The sequence below is a fragment of the Anser anser genome (assembly GCF_964211835.1).
Source record: "Anser anser genome assembly, chromosome: 1".
Classification (NCBI taxonomy): domain Eukaryota; kingdom Metazoa; phylum Chordata; class Aves; order Anseriformes; family Anatidae; genus Anser; species Anser anser.
In genome coordinates this window covers 139,130,202-139,144,920 of record NC_139720.1, presented here as the reverse complement: position 1 = coordinate 139,144,920, position 14,719 = coordinate 139,130,202, and the positions used below count along the sequence as shown (strand labels likewise).

General features: G+C 46.3%; 1 protein-coding gene across 3 annotated transcripts; it reads left to right on the top strand.

Moving 5' to 3' along the window:
- Nucleotides 1-13,529, top strand: LOC310884133 (regucalcin). 3 transcript variants are annotated; one of them, XM_083805503.1, is made up of 7 exons: nt 1-455; nt 980-1,144; nt 3,089-3,271; nt 4,522-4,737; nt 6,076-6,207; nt 12,100-12,254; nt 13,084-13,529. In XM_083805503.1, exons 2-7 carry the CDS (start codon nt 982-984, stop codon nt 13,132-13,134), a joined length of 900 nt encoding a protein of 299 aa, XP_083661629.1. In that variant the 5' UTR covers nt 1-455; nt 980-981; the 3' UTR covers nt 13,135-13,529. The 3 variants fall into 3 exon arrangements, with proteins under 3 accessions (XP_083661629.1, XP_083661628.1, XP_083661627.1); XM_083805502.1 differs by lacking the exon at nt 1-455 and adding an exon at nt 540-744; XM_083805501.1 differs by lacking the exon at nt 1-455 and adding an exon at nt 737-818.
- The last annotated feature ends 1,190 nt before the right edge of the window (nt 13,530-14,719 follow it).

The following is a 14,719-nucleotide window of genomic DNA, read 5'->3' as shown; positions in this document are numbered from 1 at the left end:
AGGCAAGATGACAGTAGGCTGATAGGCAGCACATTGGTGTTACACTGAGGGAAGCCTGCATGAAACACGTCTTGGTGAGGACGTGTCGCCCGTCAACTTCCCAAACAGAAAAGCAAATGGAGCCGAATGAAAACCAAGATGCGAGTGCCTGATGCATGGATAGAGGTAACCCAGTAACTGCCCGTAGGAAGATGTAGGATTTGTGAGGAGCTGATGAAGCCTGTAATGGGGGCTGTGACCAGGCGGGAAGACCTGTGTGGGTGCCGCTGGAGTAGCGGGGCTGCCAGAAGGGCCGGAGCCCGGTGAGGGGCAGGCTGTGGAGCAGCCACACTAACACTGGAGCTTGTGGAAAGGAGCAGCTGGCACTGCCAAGAGCCACGGGACACGCAGCGCCGCCAGCGGAGCCATTTTTATATCATGGATCTCTCCGGGGGCGACTGGACCCAAGCCAAAAGGTAATCCACCATGTCACGGGGCGCCGGCGCTAGCACAGCCGGGCACCCCAGCCACAACACCCACAGGTTCCCCAGGGCCACGGAGCCCTGTCGTGATCCCACGGCCCCCATAACCCCCATGGGGCCGGGGGCAGCCTCAGGGCCTCGTGTGGGGCCGCGGGGCCTCGGGCCGGGCCTGCGGTGCCCCGGGGAGGGCCCCGGGCCCCGGCGGAGCGCGGCCGCCCCCCAGCCCCCGCCTCCCGCCCCATAAAAGCGGCGGCCGGGGCCCGCGGCGCCCTGCTGGCTGCAGGTAGGGCCGCGGCTGGCATGTCGCTTTGTTTTCTACTTTATTTTTTATTTTATTCCTAACGACGACGCCCCGCGGTGGGTGGGAGGAGGAGCGGCCGGGGAGGGCCCGGTGAACGGGGGGCGGCTGCGCGGGTCCGGGGCTTTTTTTTTTGGGGGGGGGGGGGCGTGTTGGTGTGGGAAAAGGGGGGCACAAAACGGGTCCGTGGTGAGCAACCGTGCGCCGTGCCGCCCCGCAGGCATGTCGTCTGTCAGGGTGGAGTGTGTCGTGAGCGGCGGCTACGGCATCGGGGAGTCCCCGGTGTGGGACGAGAGGGAGAGCGCGCTGCTCTGCGTCGACATCACGGGCAGGAGGGTTTGCCGCTGGAGCCCCGGCACCGGGCAGGTGCAGGCTGTGCCCCTGGGTAAGGCGCTGCCGGGCCGGTACCCGCTTTCTTCCGTAAGGTAACAGCGATAGCAGCCAGAGCCTCGGTCGTTTATTTGTCCCTGTAAGGAGCAGGCGCGCTAACCCGCAAGAAGGAAGAGCCGCAGGTTTGCTTCTCGGCGTGGTGGCGTAAATGCTCCTCTGTCTCAACAAAGTCCCTTAAGTACTTCAGTTACTTGGCTTTTAATATTTCTACCATTCTGTATTTTCCTCGCATTCAGCACCTCTTGGTGAAAACCCCTTGCTTTTGCCCACCCGTAAACTGTTCGCATTATCCACGACAAACTGATCCGGACTTTCCGCCCTTAAAATTATCCCAGATACCAGCCTTCAGGGAAAGGGAGGCCTGATTTTGTTGTTTTCCAAACTTGCTTCCTCTTACCCTGGCCGAAGGAGCACCCCCTAACCCAGGCCTTCTCTCGGAGGTGCAGTGCCTTGTGCGTGGCCTCTCTGGAGATGCAGAAAGGATAACTGAACAGGGGGAGCTGAAGTAGCTACTTCTCTTTTTTTAAAAAAAAATTCCTTCAATTTCCTCTGTTTAGTAATAAAACAGTCATAATTAATAGCTGTGCCTTTGAGAATAGTGTGATTAACAGACATAGGGAAAAAAAAAAGAACATTTGCAGAGTGCCATGTGATTAAAATAGTGGGTTCTTGTCCAAAGTGGGAAACGAGAGGGAAGTGACTCGTCACTGAAGCTTACGGAGAATTACGACAGCCCTATGGTTAGCAGTACCTTCAAATGCCCTTTTCTGCTCCGCAGGGAAAACACCGCTACGCACATACCCGTGCTGGGGGGAGACCTTATGGTCACTTTTCTGCCCAGCATAAAATGGTCTTGCAAAGAAATCCATTCCTGTGGATGCTGCTTAACAAAGCCCTCTGCAGGCTGAGCCAGGCACCAGGGCTGGTATGCTCACTTATGCTGCATTTGTGCAGTGACCGGGGGGGTGGCCGTATCCATCTTTCCAACCTGATGCACCCCTTCCCCTTGTGGTGCTGTGCTGTGAAGGGGAAAGAGGCACCCACTCGCCCAGCGTAGGTGAGCCCAGACCACCAGCAGCCTCAGCAGCGTGCTCACACATCTCCTGTGATGGAGTTATCCAAGTTAGACCCAGAATTAGCGGTGCATCCCAGCTGCTTGGGGAACTGCGTGTGTCCTGACAGCTGTCCTCATGCATAAGCACGTATGCGGCTGGGCAGTGCCTGCGTTGGATTTCTAACACAGAGGTGGCCTGCTAGGGCTGCACAGCAAAGGGGCAGCCCAAGCCACGAGCAAGCAGCAGGAAGGGAGCAGCTCCTGTCATCAGCAGCAATGGGTTAAGGGGGTTATAAGCATTAGTGAAACTATTACCTAATTATACCTCTGTAAAGCTATAAATGCAAGTAATGTTATTTGTCTTTTTTTTTAATTAAAATGTTGGGGATCAGTCCTGTGCATATTCCTAAGTCTTGTCTGGTAAATACTATCCCAGATTTTATTGCTCTATTTAAAGTTGTTACTCCTTACATTATACCCGATTGAGGCTTTTACAGAAATACTATCTTCACACTCATTTCTTTCTCTCTCTCTCTCTCTTTTTTTTAAAACTAATTCCTTTATAATAACCTGCAATTGAGGTTTTACTGCATAATAGTGTAAACTAACCGTGGAGCGTTTACTAATTTTCTGCTTTGCTTTAACCCTTGGAAAGCTCTGCCACTCCTCAGCGTGTTTTTGGTGCTGCTAGAGGCATGTCTGAACTGCACGGCATCGTGACCTGTCGCAGTGCAGTTTTGTTGATAGAAAAGTAGGTTGTTTCTCATGCCTGTGGTCTGACTGAGTCCAGCGTGAACTGCTTGCATGTCTAAAGTGAGCGGCAGCTGGGCAGGAAAGAAATGTCTTCACAGCACGTGCCTCTCGTCCATTGCACCCTGTTTTTAGATGCCCCTGTGAGCTCCGTGGCTCTTCGGAAATCGGGGGATTATGTCGTCACCCTGGGAACCAGGTTCGCTGCTTTGAAATGGAAGGAGCAGTTGGTAACCACCATCGCTCACGTGGACAAGGATAAACCAAACAACCGATTCAACGATGGGAAAGTGGATCCCGCGGGGAGGTATTTCGCAGGTATGCTGGGTCTGCTGCCTTTCTCCTGCTGCTCCCTGCTTGCCCTGCTCCTCCCCTTAGGTTTTACAGACCACATGCAGTGATCACTTGTAGATGCAGTAAGCGTTCATTCCTAGTTGATATATATATATAAATACGAACTACATAGTTCATGTTATATATTCATATTTGTAGCTTGTAGATCAGATTTTATTCTTCAAGCAGAGTTTAACCCCATTTAGAAATGCATTTGTATCACCTGGCCAACATCTTATCAGGACTATTTTTGTAAAAAGAGGCCTGCTATTAGGAGCCCACCTAATTTCAGGCACTGACCTTGTCTCCTCCTCCCTGTTGGTGTACTGGTTTTGAGCGCTGGTAAAGAGCCAACAGAAACACTGGAGAAGAGAAGGCTCAGGGTATCTTATCCGTGGGTATGAGTACCTGATGGGGGTGGTGGTAAGGACGACAGAGCCAGGTTCTGCTTGGAGGTGCCAGTGACGGGACAAGAAGCAATGGACATAGAAGTTAAGGAAATTGTGTTTAAATGTAAGAAAGCTCTTTTACTGATCATCTATTAGGACAGTCAAACAGTGGCACAGGTTGCCCCCAGAGGCAGTGGAGTGTCCATCTGTGGAGGTATTAAAGACTGGCCACGGCCCTGAGCAACCTGCTGTACCTGACCCTGCTCTGAGCAGGGGGTGGGACTGGATGATCTCCAGAGGTACCATTCCACCTCAGCCGCACCCTTATTCTCTCTCTCTCTCCTGTTTTTAAAAACACCGTTCTGTACATCTGCTGTGTAGTTAGGTCCCCGGGTTTACTTTAACTTGCTTTTACAAAGCTTCTCAAGAACCAGTCTCAGGTGACAACCTAGAACCACAAAGATGAGATTTGTTTTTGAAAAGGCTTTTGCAAAGCTAGTTCTTAGGGAGGAGGAAACTTTTTGCAATGTCTCTTCTATATAAAATGTTCAGGTATGTTGGAAGATAAATGCTGCCCACACCTTAATTTTTGAGTGACCAAGTAAAGCATGTTGCAGAAGTCACACTGCATGCCATTTCTGTCACAGTTCAACAGACAAAACAAAGGCTCTGTGTTGAAATCTGCTAAGGGCAGCACTTCTGAAATCTGCCTTTCTCTTTTGTTTTTAACTCAGTTTCTTCCTTGATTTTCTGAAACCCCCCTTCCTGCTGCCTTCTCCTTCTGGCAAACCCTGGGGAGAGCCCACTCGCTCTGAACATGCTTTTCTCCCCTTTGTCTCCACACAGGTACGATGGCTGAGGAGATTCGACCTGCTGTGCTGGAAAGAAACCAAGGCTCTCTGTATACACTTTGCCCTGACCTCTCCGTAGTGAAGCACTTTGATCAGGTGGACATTTCTAATGGGCTGGACTGGTCGCTGGATCACAAAACCTTCTTTTACATTGACAGCTTGTCCTACTCAGTGGATGCCTTTGATTATGATCTCCAAACTGGAAAAATTGGTATGAATCGTCCTATTTTAAATCACGCACTTGTGCTTGAAGATTGTGGTGTTAGTTTTCATGCTGGTTATTACCAAGAAGATGAATTGTGATCTGAGATTTGAGAGCACTTCTTCAGAATCCTCTGTAGAACAAAGGAGCAGAAGCCATATCAAAACTCATTTGTGCCCACATAGGCTACTGTCTCAAACTAGTCAGAAGCTGTTGCTAATATTATAAAATATTTAAATTGCATGATAGAATTTGAGTAGTAGTCTGGAGTACTGTTATTAAACATGATGTGTATCTGATCTTCCTGTGTAAAAAGGGCAAAGTGTTTCTTGTTAGATTTTGTAGATGGTTAGATTTCTGTGGCTGCATGAGCCTGTCTTTTGCAAAACCTCTGCTAGGCTTCTTTAGATTTTTTTTTCACCCCATTTTGTTTTTTAAAACCTAAGCTCTTAAATAAAGATCGTGCAGACAGAGCTAAGCAACAACTGGAGAGCAGTAACTCAAAGCTCTTCTTCCTTCATTTATTTAAAACAAAACAAAACATGCCCTTAAGGGCTTCTACAAGCTTGGGCAAAAGAAAATTCCAGTGACTTGGACTAAGAAATTGCTTTTGAATACATGGGCTGCAGAATTTTGCTTTAAAAGAGCCCTGTAAATTTCAAATTCAGTTAGCTTTAACAGTGTGAATTCAGCGTTATTTTAGGTATAGCATCTTGTCCTGATGTCTCTGCTATGTTTTTGGTTTGCAATTGAATTTTTCGTTAGGAAGTGGTGTGGTCCCCCCCTTCTTTTTCTGTGGGCAATCTGATAATCCCTAGGAGCACAAGGGAAACTCATTAAAAGTATTGCAACATATGAGAAACATTGAGGTTGTCAGAGCATAAAATAAACAGTGTTGGAAAGTTGGTTTTAATCTTCTTTAATAACAGTGGATAAAAGTTCAGATAGAACTATTTGTTTTTAAGTTGACAGTGTGCCTTTGAAGTTGATGCTTTTCCTAACTCTCTGTTTATATAAACTCTCAGTTTATATATCTGAAGGTCAGCTTTGTGTTGGAACAGTGATTATTGGCACGTTCCAGCAATCTGTTTGAAAGTCTTTTCTGTTTGAAAGTTCAATTTCTCTGACTGGAAGCAACCCATACTTCAAAAAATCCAATCTGCTTTTAGAATACATAGCTCATGTTCTGAATATATATACATATATATATATGACGTTAATTTATTCAGTTACTTATTTAATATTGTAAGTAGGGAACATGAGTGGTACATTAGAAAAAAGCATCAGAAAAAGGAACTACATTGTGTAATTTTGTAATTTTGTCGTTTTTTTTTTTCTATCTTGCAGGCAACCGTAGGAGTATATACAAACTGGAAAAAGAGGAGAGCATTCCTGATGGGATGTGCATTGATACGGAAGGCAAACTCTGGGTAGCTTGCTATGATGGTGGGAGGGTGATTCGTCTTGACCCAGAGACAGGTAAGTCCTTGCCAATGGTGGACTTGAATTCTGCAGAATTTAAACAAAGAAAAAAGATGCAAGGAGTAAGGTTTTGGTTTTTTTCTTCCCTCAACACAGAAATGGTACGACTGTTCTTTTTAAATAATTATTTTTTTCTTTATTTTTTCTTTTTATTTAGCAGTTTTATGTCTCTGCTCCTAAAAGTTAGCTTTGTAAATAAGTCTCCATTGTTCCCAGCCTCAGTTGTGTTGGAAAAGATAAAGTTGCTGTTGGATTACCATTATATGTGCAAATTGTTTGAGTTAGAATAGAATAATTAGTTGAGTTGGAAGGGCCTTACAAAGATCATCAAGTTGAACTGCCTGACCACTTCAGGGCTAACCACAAGTCAAAGCACAGTAATGAAGGCATTGTCCAAATGCCTCTTGAACACTGACATGCAAGGGCAGCAACCACCTCTCTAGGAAGCCTGTCCCAGGGTTTGACCACCCTCATGGTAAAGAAATCTTTCCTAATCCCAGCCTGACCCCCCAGCACAGCTCTGTGCCGTTCCCGTGTGTCCTGGGAGCAGAGACCGGCACCTCCCTCTGCGCCTCCCCTCCTCAGATGCTGCAGAGAGCGCTGAGGTCGCCTCTCGGCCTCCTTTCTCCAGGCTGGGCAGCCCAGGTGTCCCCTGCCTCCTCACAGCACGTGCCTTCCAGCCCTTCTACCAGCTTTGCTGCCCTCCTCTGGATGCTTTCAAGTACCTTAACATCCTTTTTGTGTTGTGGAGCCCAGAACTGAACACAGTATTCAAGGTGAGGCTGCACCAACACTACACAGCATATACTGTTTTATCTCACAGCTGATAATTTGTCCAGGATGCTGTGAGGGATGGTATCAAAGGCCTTACTAAAATGCAGAAATATTACATCCATCGCCTTCCCTTCATCCACCAAGCAGGTGACCTTATCATAGAAGGAGATCAAATTACTCAGGCAGGGTTTTCTCTTCATGAACCCATGTTGACTAAGCTTGATAATAGCTTTGCTCCTTAAATACCCATTGATAGCACCCATCTTCTTCATGACTTTTCCAGGGACTGAGGTTTGACTAACAGGTTTGTAGTTTTCCAGGTCTTCTCTCGTACCCTTCCTGTAGATCAGTATAATGTTGGCTGGCTTCCAGTCAGCGGGGACCTCCACAGACTCTCAAGACCCTTGGTAAATTGTTGAGGCTGGCCCAGCTATTACATCTGCCAACTCGTTCAGCACTTTGGGGTGAATCCCATCAGGCCCCATGGACTTAGGAACATCCAGCTGATACAACTGGTCCCTGACAGTTTTGGTGGCCACAAATGGAAAGACATTGCTCCTCCTGTCACAGTCCTCCAGCTGAGGCCACCTACTGTCACCTCTCCCACGAGGCCTTCTCTATTCTCAAACAACAGGTTTAGGAGGGGCGCTTTTCCTTGTTGGCTCACTAAGTACTTGTGACAGAAAATTATCTTCAGCATGCTTTTGGAATTCCCCAGACTTCCTTACTGTGGCAGTATGATACTCCCAGTTAGTGTTAATGTCTGGGAACTTGAAATCTGCCATAACGATAAGGGCAATAGATCCAGAGACTTCTGGTTGCTTATCAAATAGCTCACTCATGCAGTCATCCTGGATGGGTGGTTGATGGTAGACACCCACGATGACATCCTCTTGCATCTCTCAAAGAGTTAGCATCCTCTCACGTCCAGTGTTCGCCTTATTGATGATAAATGACATGGAAAAATATGGATAAGCCATGAAATTGCAAAGATGACTTAAGCCATTTCATGTCTTGCTTTTTTTTAGCATGGTGTTTTTTTGGGCTATTTACCTAAAGTTAATTCAAGCCGCGCATGCCACTGATGCCAGAAACATTTTTTTATTGTTGAAAATTATTTACGTGATAAATTTTGCAACTGAAATCATAAAAGTATATTTAATAGACTCCGTGGCATTTTATCATTCCCACAGTAATGTGTCTTGGGCACACCCAAGACATGATTGAGCCCGTCACGTGTTGCTGCTCCCATTTCGACGTTGGTGGTCTGCCAGGCATCGTTTAGTCTGGGTATAAATACTTGTGAAGAGAGAGAGACTGCACCACACTGTCTGCAAGGGGCCGGTGGGTGAGAATGGGAGCTTGGTTTTGACAGATTCCAGACAGCACAGGCTGCACCGAGCTGCGTTTGGGGTCTCTCGAACCCAGGTCCTGCCCTAACAGAAGTCGTGGGGTTTTGTGAGGCTGCAGGCTCAGGGATGCCAGCTTCCCTTGGTGCGTGCCTCTTCCATCCACAGCACGCTGCAGACCCCGGCACACGTGTCAGGCTGCCACCTCTCTTCCAAATTCTGCAGAGCCTCTTAACTGAGGCTCAGGCAGTGTTTTTCCCATCGCTGTTTTATTTATACCCATCCAAGGCCCTGCCAACCTGTGGGACTTCCTCCTGTCCTGCAGAGCCTGCTCCACAAGCCTGGTAGGATGAAGCTTCAGCTGGGAGATCCCAGCAGCTCTGGGACCTGTTTCTGGTCCCTCCTCCTAGAGGGCAGAGCACACCTGGGCAAGCTCCAGCAGCCCTGTGAATACCCTCACGGAGCAGTGGACTTTACCATTTTCCTCCCTTGTTCCCTGTTTGTACCTTTTTCCTTGTAGGCTCTCACCTTTTTTTTTTTTTTCATTTTTTTTTCCCTTTCCTGCTCCCTTTTGGAGGGAGGTAAGGTGTTTTTTTAGGGGAAAGCTAATAACAGTAGTGTCCATAAGCAGATGCATAGGGAAAATGTAAGAAGAGGGGAAGTGGGGTACACAGCCTAATGCTCTCCCAGCTTCCTCCTGTTTTCATCTCAGGGTCTTCCTGAGCTGGATGTGGTGTCTGGTGCACCTCTAACTGCCAGTGGATTTCTCATCCATGAACTCGTCCTGTCTCCCTTCAACCGTGTGAAGCCCTGAGCACCCATGGCGAGCAGCAGCAAGGAGTTTCACAGGCTGCGTGTCCGTGTCAGAAGGAGCCTTCTTTCTTTTAAAGTAATCTGTAAAATCTGCAATTTGCAGAATTCTGAGGGAGTGTAACTACTTGGGGAGATGATCCAGACGGGTTTGAAGATAACTCCATGAAAACCTCACTTGCAGCACAATAGCTAGCAAGCACGGCTGGGATGGCTGTCAGATACATCCACTGATAGAGGGCTCAGCTGAAGCTTGTGGGGGATTTTCAGGTCTCACTGATAGCAAAGCTTGGATTATATTTATAGGAGGATGGGCGAGGCAACGTGTTTGTTTGGCATCTTTTCTAAATGAAGGCTCTGAGGGTCAGGGTGAAGTGGCTTTTCAGTTCGGGGCTTCTTTAGCCTAGATGGCTGCCACCCTTGGATTCAGGCTGTGCTGCAGAGAAAGGCTGTGCTGGCTGACCCCACTGGCTGCGCAAAGGGCTTGAAAGGGATGTCTAACTTGCATGCTGCCAAGTCTTCTCGTACCTCTGGTCACGTCCAGTGAACTTCCAGTTTTATGAAACTGTGCCTTTGAATGAGGAATTAGATATTTTCCAGTTCTTCCTCATCGGTGTGTTTCATATCCCTCAATTGTACGGGGTCCAAAGGATTTGCTAAGTGTCTCCCATCTATAGGTACCAAGCACAGGTAAATAATTCTTCAGGTGGATTTCAGGGCATCCAGGTGCAGATTTTCCTGCATCTCCAAGAAGTTGCTCATTTCAGAGTTTTGTAAACAATATCTTCTAGGCTGTCTCTGCTAAGACCACTGTGCAAGCACAGTCAGGGTCTCTCCCCTTATCCCAGGGGCTCATGCCTCTTCTCCTACAGCGCATGTTTTCTCTCTCTGAATGCCATTCTTGCTCCTTTTTGCCCAGACTTGCTGACAGCCAATTTCTAGGGTGGCCTCTGGAGTGTTTTATAAGACACCGTGTAACCCACATAGCCATGTAATCCTTCTACTTCCAGCTGAGTGGATAACCACAAAGTGCTGCTGGTGCCAGTTGGCAGGAGCATTGTCTTGGAACTCGGTTTGGTCCTCGTCACTCCCAAGCAACGGACAGGACTTTCTCCTTCCCAAGTTTCTATATATTTTGAAAAATTTGCTCTTCTTAGGGGAGAAAAGGAGGTAACCAGATATGCCTATAATCTCTGACAATCTAAGCACCATTACACTGATTGTGATTGTGATTTTTTTTTTAATTTTGTTTTTTACTTTGGCCATTGTGGGTGGGTCAGTGCCAAATAAGCTTGTTATACAACATCAGGAATCCCAGAGTCAGACTTCCCTGGCTATTACATACAAGAGGCTCTTTCACCGCTGCTGGCTTGCTATTTTCTTTCATTTATTTTGGAGTTAAAAGCAAAGCAAATTAAAAGTACCCAGCCCATGTGTCAGGGCATTCAGCAAGACAAAGACAATTCCATTCATCCTTCCCAGTCCCGAGTTTTGGATAGACTGGTTACATTCCTTCTAGCAAGTAAAGTGGATCAGGAGATCTCCCTTAGTCCTGCACCAAGTAACTTACTGCAGCTTATGTTGCACAGCCAGGCTGTCTCCCCACACCAAACCAGAGCCCAGACTGTCCATTGGGAGCAGCAGCCCCAGCTAGGTGGGGTCTGAGCCAAAACTGAGCCAGGACTGCACCAACAGCTCAGTAACAGGGCCCTGTGCTCACCCGTGCTTGTGCCCTGCTTAGAGATCTGGTACAGGTGAAGCCATTTGGGCTGTGCTTTTGTACATTCACTGCAGTGCTGCTCATTGCAAAAGACCAAGGCACAGATTGTTGGGTGAGGCAAAAGGTTTGGGGCACGTAAAAGGAAAGACGAGGATACTTTGATAAACACGCCCTAGGAAATGGTGCCCAGCTCTGGAGAAGACCAAAAACTTCTCATAGGTGTTAAGTGGACCAAACTTTCCGTTTTCTTTCTCATATCAAAGTTCCCATTATCAAAGTTTCTATCCCGTCGTTTCAACATGCCGTTGACCAGTTAGTTGCTGTAAAGGGACCAAGCCTTGTGCACACATAAATGGGGGGCCAGGGAAATCACATATTTTGTATGTGATCACATATTTTTGTATTCATGTGCTTTAGTATATTTCCAGAAAGAGAAAGTCAATTGTAGGTAAATAAAGCAGGCGTAATGGGTACAAGCCATTATTATATTGCCCAGGTTTGGGAGGAATTGTAGAAAAATTTGCTGTGAAGCATCTCAGCAGTCTTCTGGTTGATGCCAGGGGCAATCCGTTTACTGCTGTCATTAGGATGGTAGTTATTTGTTGGTATAATAAATGCATAATATTGTTTATGGTTGCCCCGAGTTTTTTTGTAAACTTCAGACGTGTCCCATGATCCCTATTTTATGCAAGCTTAATTTGAAAGGCTATTGAAATTTCAAGAAAATCTTCTAGGAATTAATCTTCCCTAACTTCAGGCGGTAGAGGCGTAGTGAGAGTTGCACGAGCTCCGCTCGCTCCGGGCTTCCTTTGTAGTTAAAATAGAGAAGTCAGCAGGTCTAGGGCGTGTTTCGTGTGACCTGTTTTAAGGAGGAATTAAATCCCATTTCCATTGCCTGTATGGGCAGCCTAGATGATGAGCTCAGATGTAGATGTCTGTGCTGTGGATGTTAGCATTTAATTAGAGGACACGCTGGGTTTTGGGGCGGGATTCATTTGTGATAACTGAGATTGAAACTTGTCAAGTGATACATGGTCAACAACCATGTGGTTTACAGAAGTCTGCCTTCTTTGTCGCGGTGCTCATCAGTATGCTGAAGCACAGCATGAGACCTCCCTAGGCCCTGGGATTCGTTTTTGTGGAGCACCTGGCTCCACACTGGTTATTCGCAATAATTTGTTTAAGTTCCTTGCTGTAAGTAGACAAACAAGAAACAGCATGGGTGTTTTTCTCCAGGAAAAAGAATCCAGACTGTGAAGCTTCCTGTTGACAAGACAACTTCCTGCTGCTTCGGAGGAAAGGATTATTCAGAAATGTATGTGACTTCTGCCCGTGACGGGATGGATAAAGAGTGGCTTTCACGACAGCCGCAGGCTGGTGGGATTTTCAAGGTGAATGATTCTTTTTACTTTAGTTTCGGAAGGCCATTCTTTTCCTCCTGCGCTTAGACAACAAGTCAGTCGGAGTGGTGGGAAGTGGGAAGAGGGTGGCTGTTAGAACATCAATAATACACGTTAAGCTATTCTTTATATTTTTGGTTCCTGTTGCAGAAGGAGAAATTTAAATGTATTTAGAGATTTGAAAATGCTTTTTGGTTTGAAATTTTTAACTGGTTACATCCATAGTAGCACGTAGAATGGACCAAGAAGTGCCCTGTAGGTCCTGCAATATGTAATGTGCAATATGGTAGTTGATACTGCAAATTTTCTATGCCATCATCTCTTTCTACTGCTCCCCCTCCCAAGAGAGAGTTTTCTGTTTGTTACAGGAAGAAGATGGTTTGTGTCCTAAACAATGGCAGATAAAAACGTCCACTTTTATTTACTCTCTACTTAGTTTTAACTAAATTCTCTCTTTAAAAAACGTCACTTTGGTATTGTTTTTTTTTAAAGCCCTAGTCTTCCATATAGGTACATACCAAAAGTTACATTGTAAAGTGCAGAGTTAAGGCTTAGCAGTATCTGAGAAGAGGCTCTGGGGGAATGGACGATGGACTGAGGAACAGACTGTGGCCTGTGATTACTTAGCTTTAGAGAAGGAGCACAGGTTGAAATTCCAGGCTGTGATGAGCTGCAGTATACAACGTACAGTAGCATGTCAAGTTGGACACGGTCCGTTTCTAAATTAAAGCATGCCTGGTTTTGAAAGAAAAGCAAGTGTTCGGTAGTGGTGACTCATTGCATTTATCTTTTTTCTTCCCGTCTTTTTTTTTTTTGACAGATAACTGGGCTAGGGGTGAAAGGAATCCCGCCGTACCCATTTGCAGGTTAAATGCACGCTCTTCAGAATGGAGTCCAGAAGACTGACTGACTTAAGCAAGACAAATCAGAAGGTCTTATGTGGGTGTTCAGCATCTTTTGCTTTGAAACCATGACACGATTACAAAATCTCATCAGGAAAGGATGAAAAGCTAATGAAATACATGGAATATTTTAAAACTGATCTTTTTTTATTTTAAAACTTTTTAAACTCTATTACTTTAAATATCTGATGGTATTTTTTCTGTTGTGGTAAAAAGACTCTCACCCTAATAAAGTATGGAATATTGTAAGTTTCTTCTCTAATGACATAATTTGTTTCAGTAGTTTTTATTGTTTATTCTCCTGCTTCATTTGCAATTATAGTATATTGATTTATTGATTAAACTACTTGTAGTGACTCTTTTACGTATTTTCTTGAGTTTCTCATAAAATATCCATTTTTCCCATGATGTTTCCAGCAACAGAAACATCAATACTGATTGCCGGGCATCTGCAGCTTCCTTTTTACGTTACAGTTTTACAGCCCTCAGCTGTAGTTGTGCTTAATTGATCTGCTGGAGCCCATCATCTCTCCCCACCACGTCATTACGTTGCTTATTTTGTTTCAGATAAAACCAAACCTTTGCAATCGAACCATAACTTTGCCCATCCTTGGAAGATCTCATCCTGTTTTGGGGAGACCTGCGGTGATAAAAAGTATCAGGTGTTCTTGGCCATTTGTGTTTTGAATAAAACCTTGCCTGCACATACCTCCCTCCCACTGGAACAGACACTCCCAGAGCAGCTGGCAAGGCTGGAGCCCATGTGCCCAAGTGGCAACTGCTTCCAGCAATGTGCAGGAAAGGGAAGTTTTGTTGTAATTTCCTCACAGTATCTTTTATAAATGGCAGCCTTGCTGGATTTCTTTTTTGCTGGTAACTTCAGGCTTGCCTGTGCTGAAACGACTGATTGAATCTCGGGTTGTAAGCTGCAGATTTTGCTCTCGACACGCTATATGTCCCCATGCTTGTGTACTGTCACCTGCAGGTGAAATAGCAATCGGTTCTGATTCTGCTGTGTGAGTTTAATCCACCGACTGTGAACAAGAGAGCCTGTGGCTGTGCGTTTTCTCTGCATCTAGCTCCAAGAATGGGCACACCGTGGTTTTCCACTGTGTCTCTCCAAGTCTGTTGCAGTTGGCTTCTCTCTGCTGGATCTGCGTGTGTCTCCAAGCCCCCTGAGCGTGCAGTGGGTGACTCGGCAGCTGTCCGGCTGCTGGATCACACCAGGTCCTCAGGGCTGCTTTCGACCGAGGGGCGTGCAAGTCACCCTTTTCCCTCACTAAAGTGTGTGTGGGGTAAGTCTCAGCTGCTGGAAGAGCGGGAGGTTTAAGCAGCTCACTTCAGGTCAGGTGAGGAGCAAGGTGATGAAGGAAGCTGGGGCTTCTTCAAGTGTCCACTGTGCCTCCACTCGCTTTACATGTGGCAAGGTAAACTCAAAACAGAGTAGAGTGAGGGCGTATGAGGTGAGGGAGATGGAGCGTGTGGCTAATTTAGGGCCGTGATCTCCGAAGCCATGAACCTAGCGATAGCGGCAGCTCGGGAACTGTGCCGTAG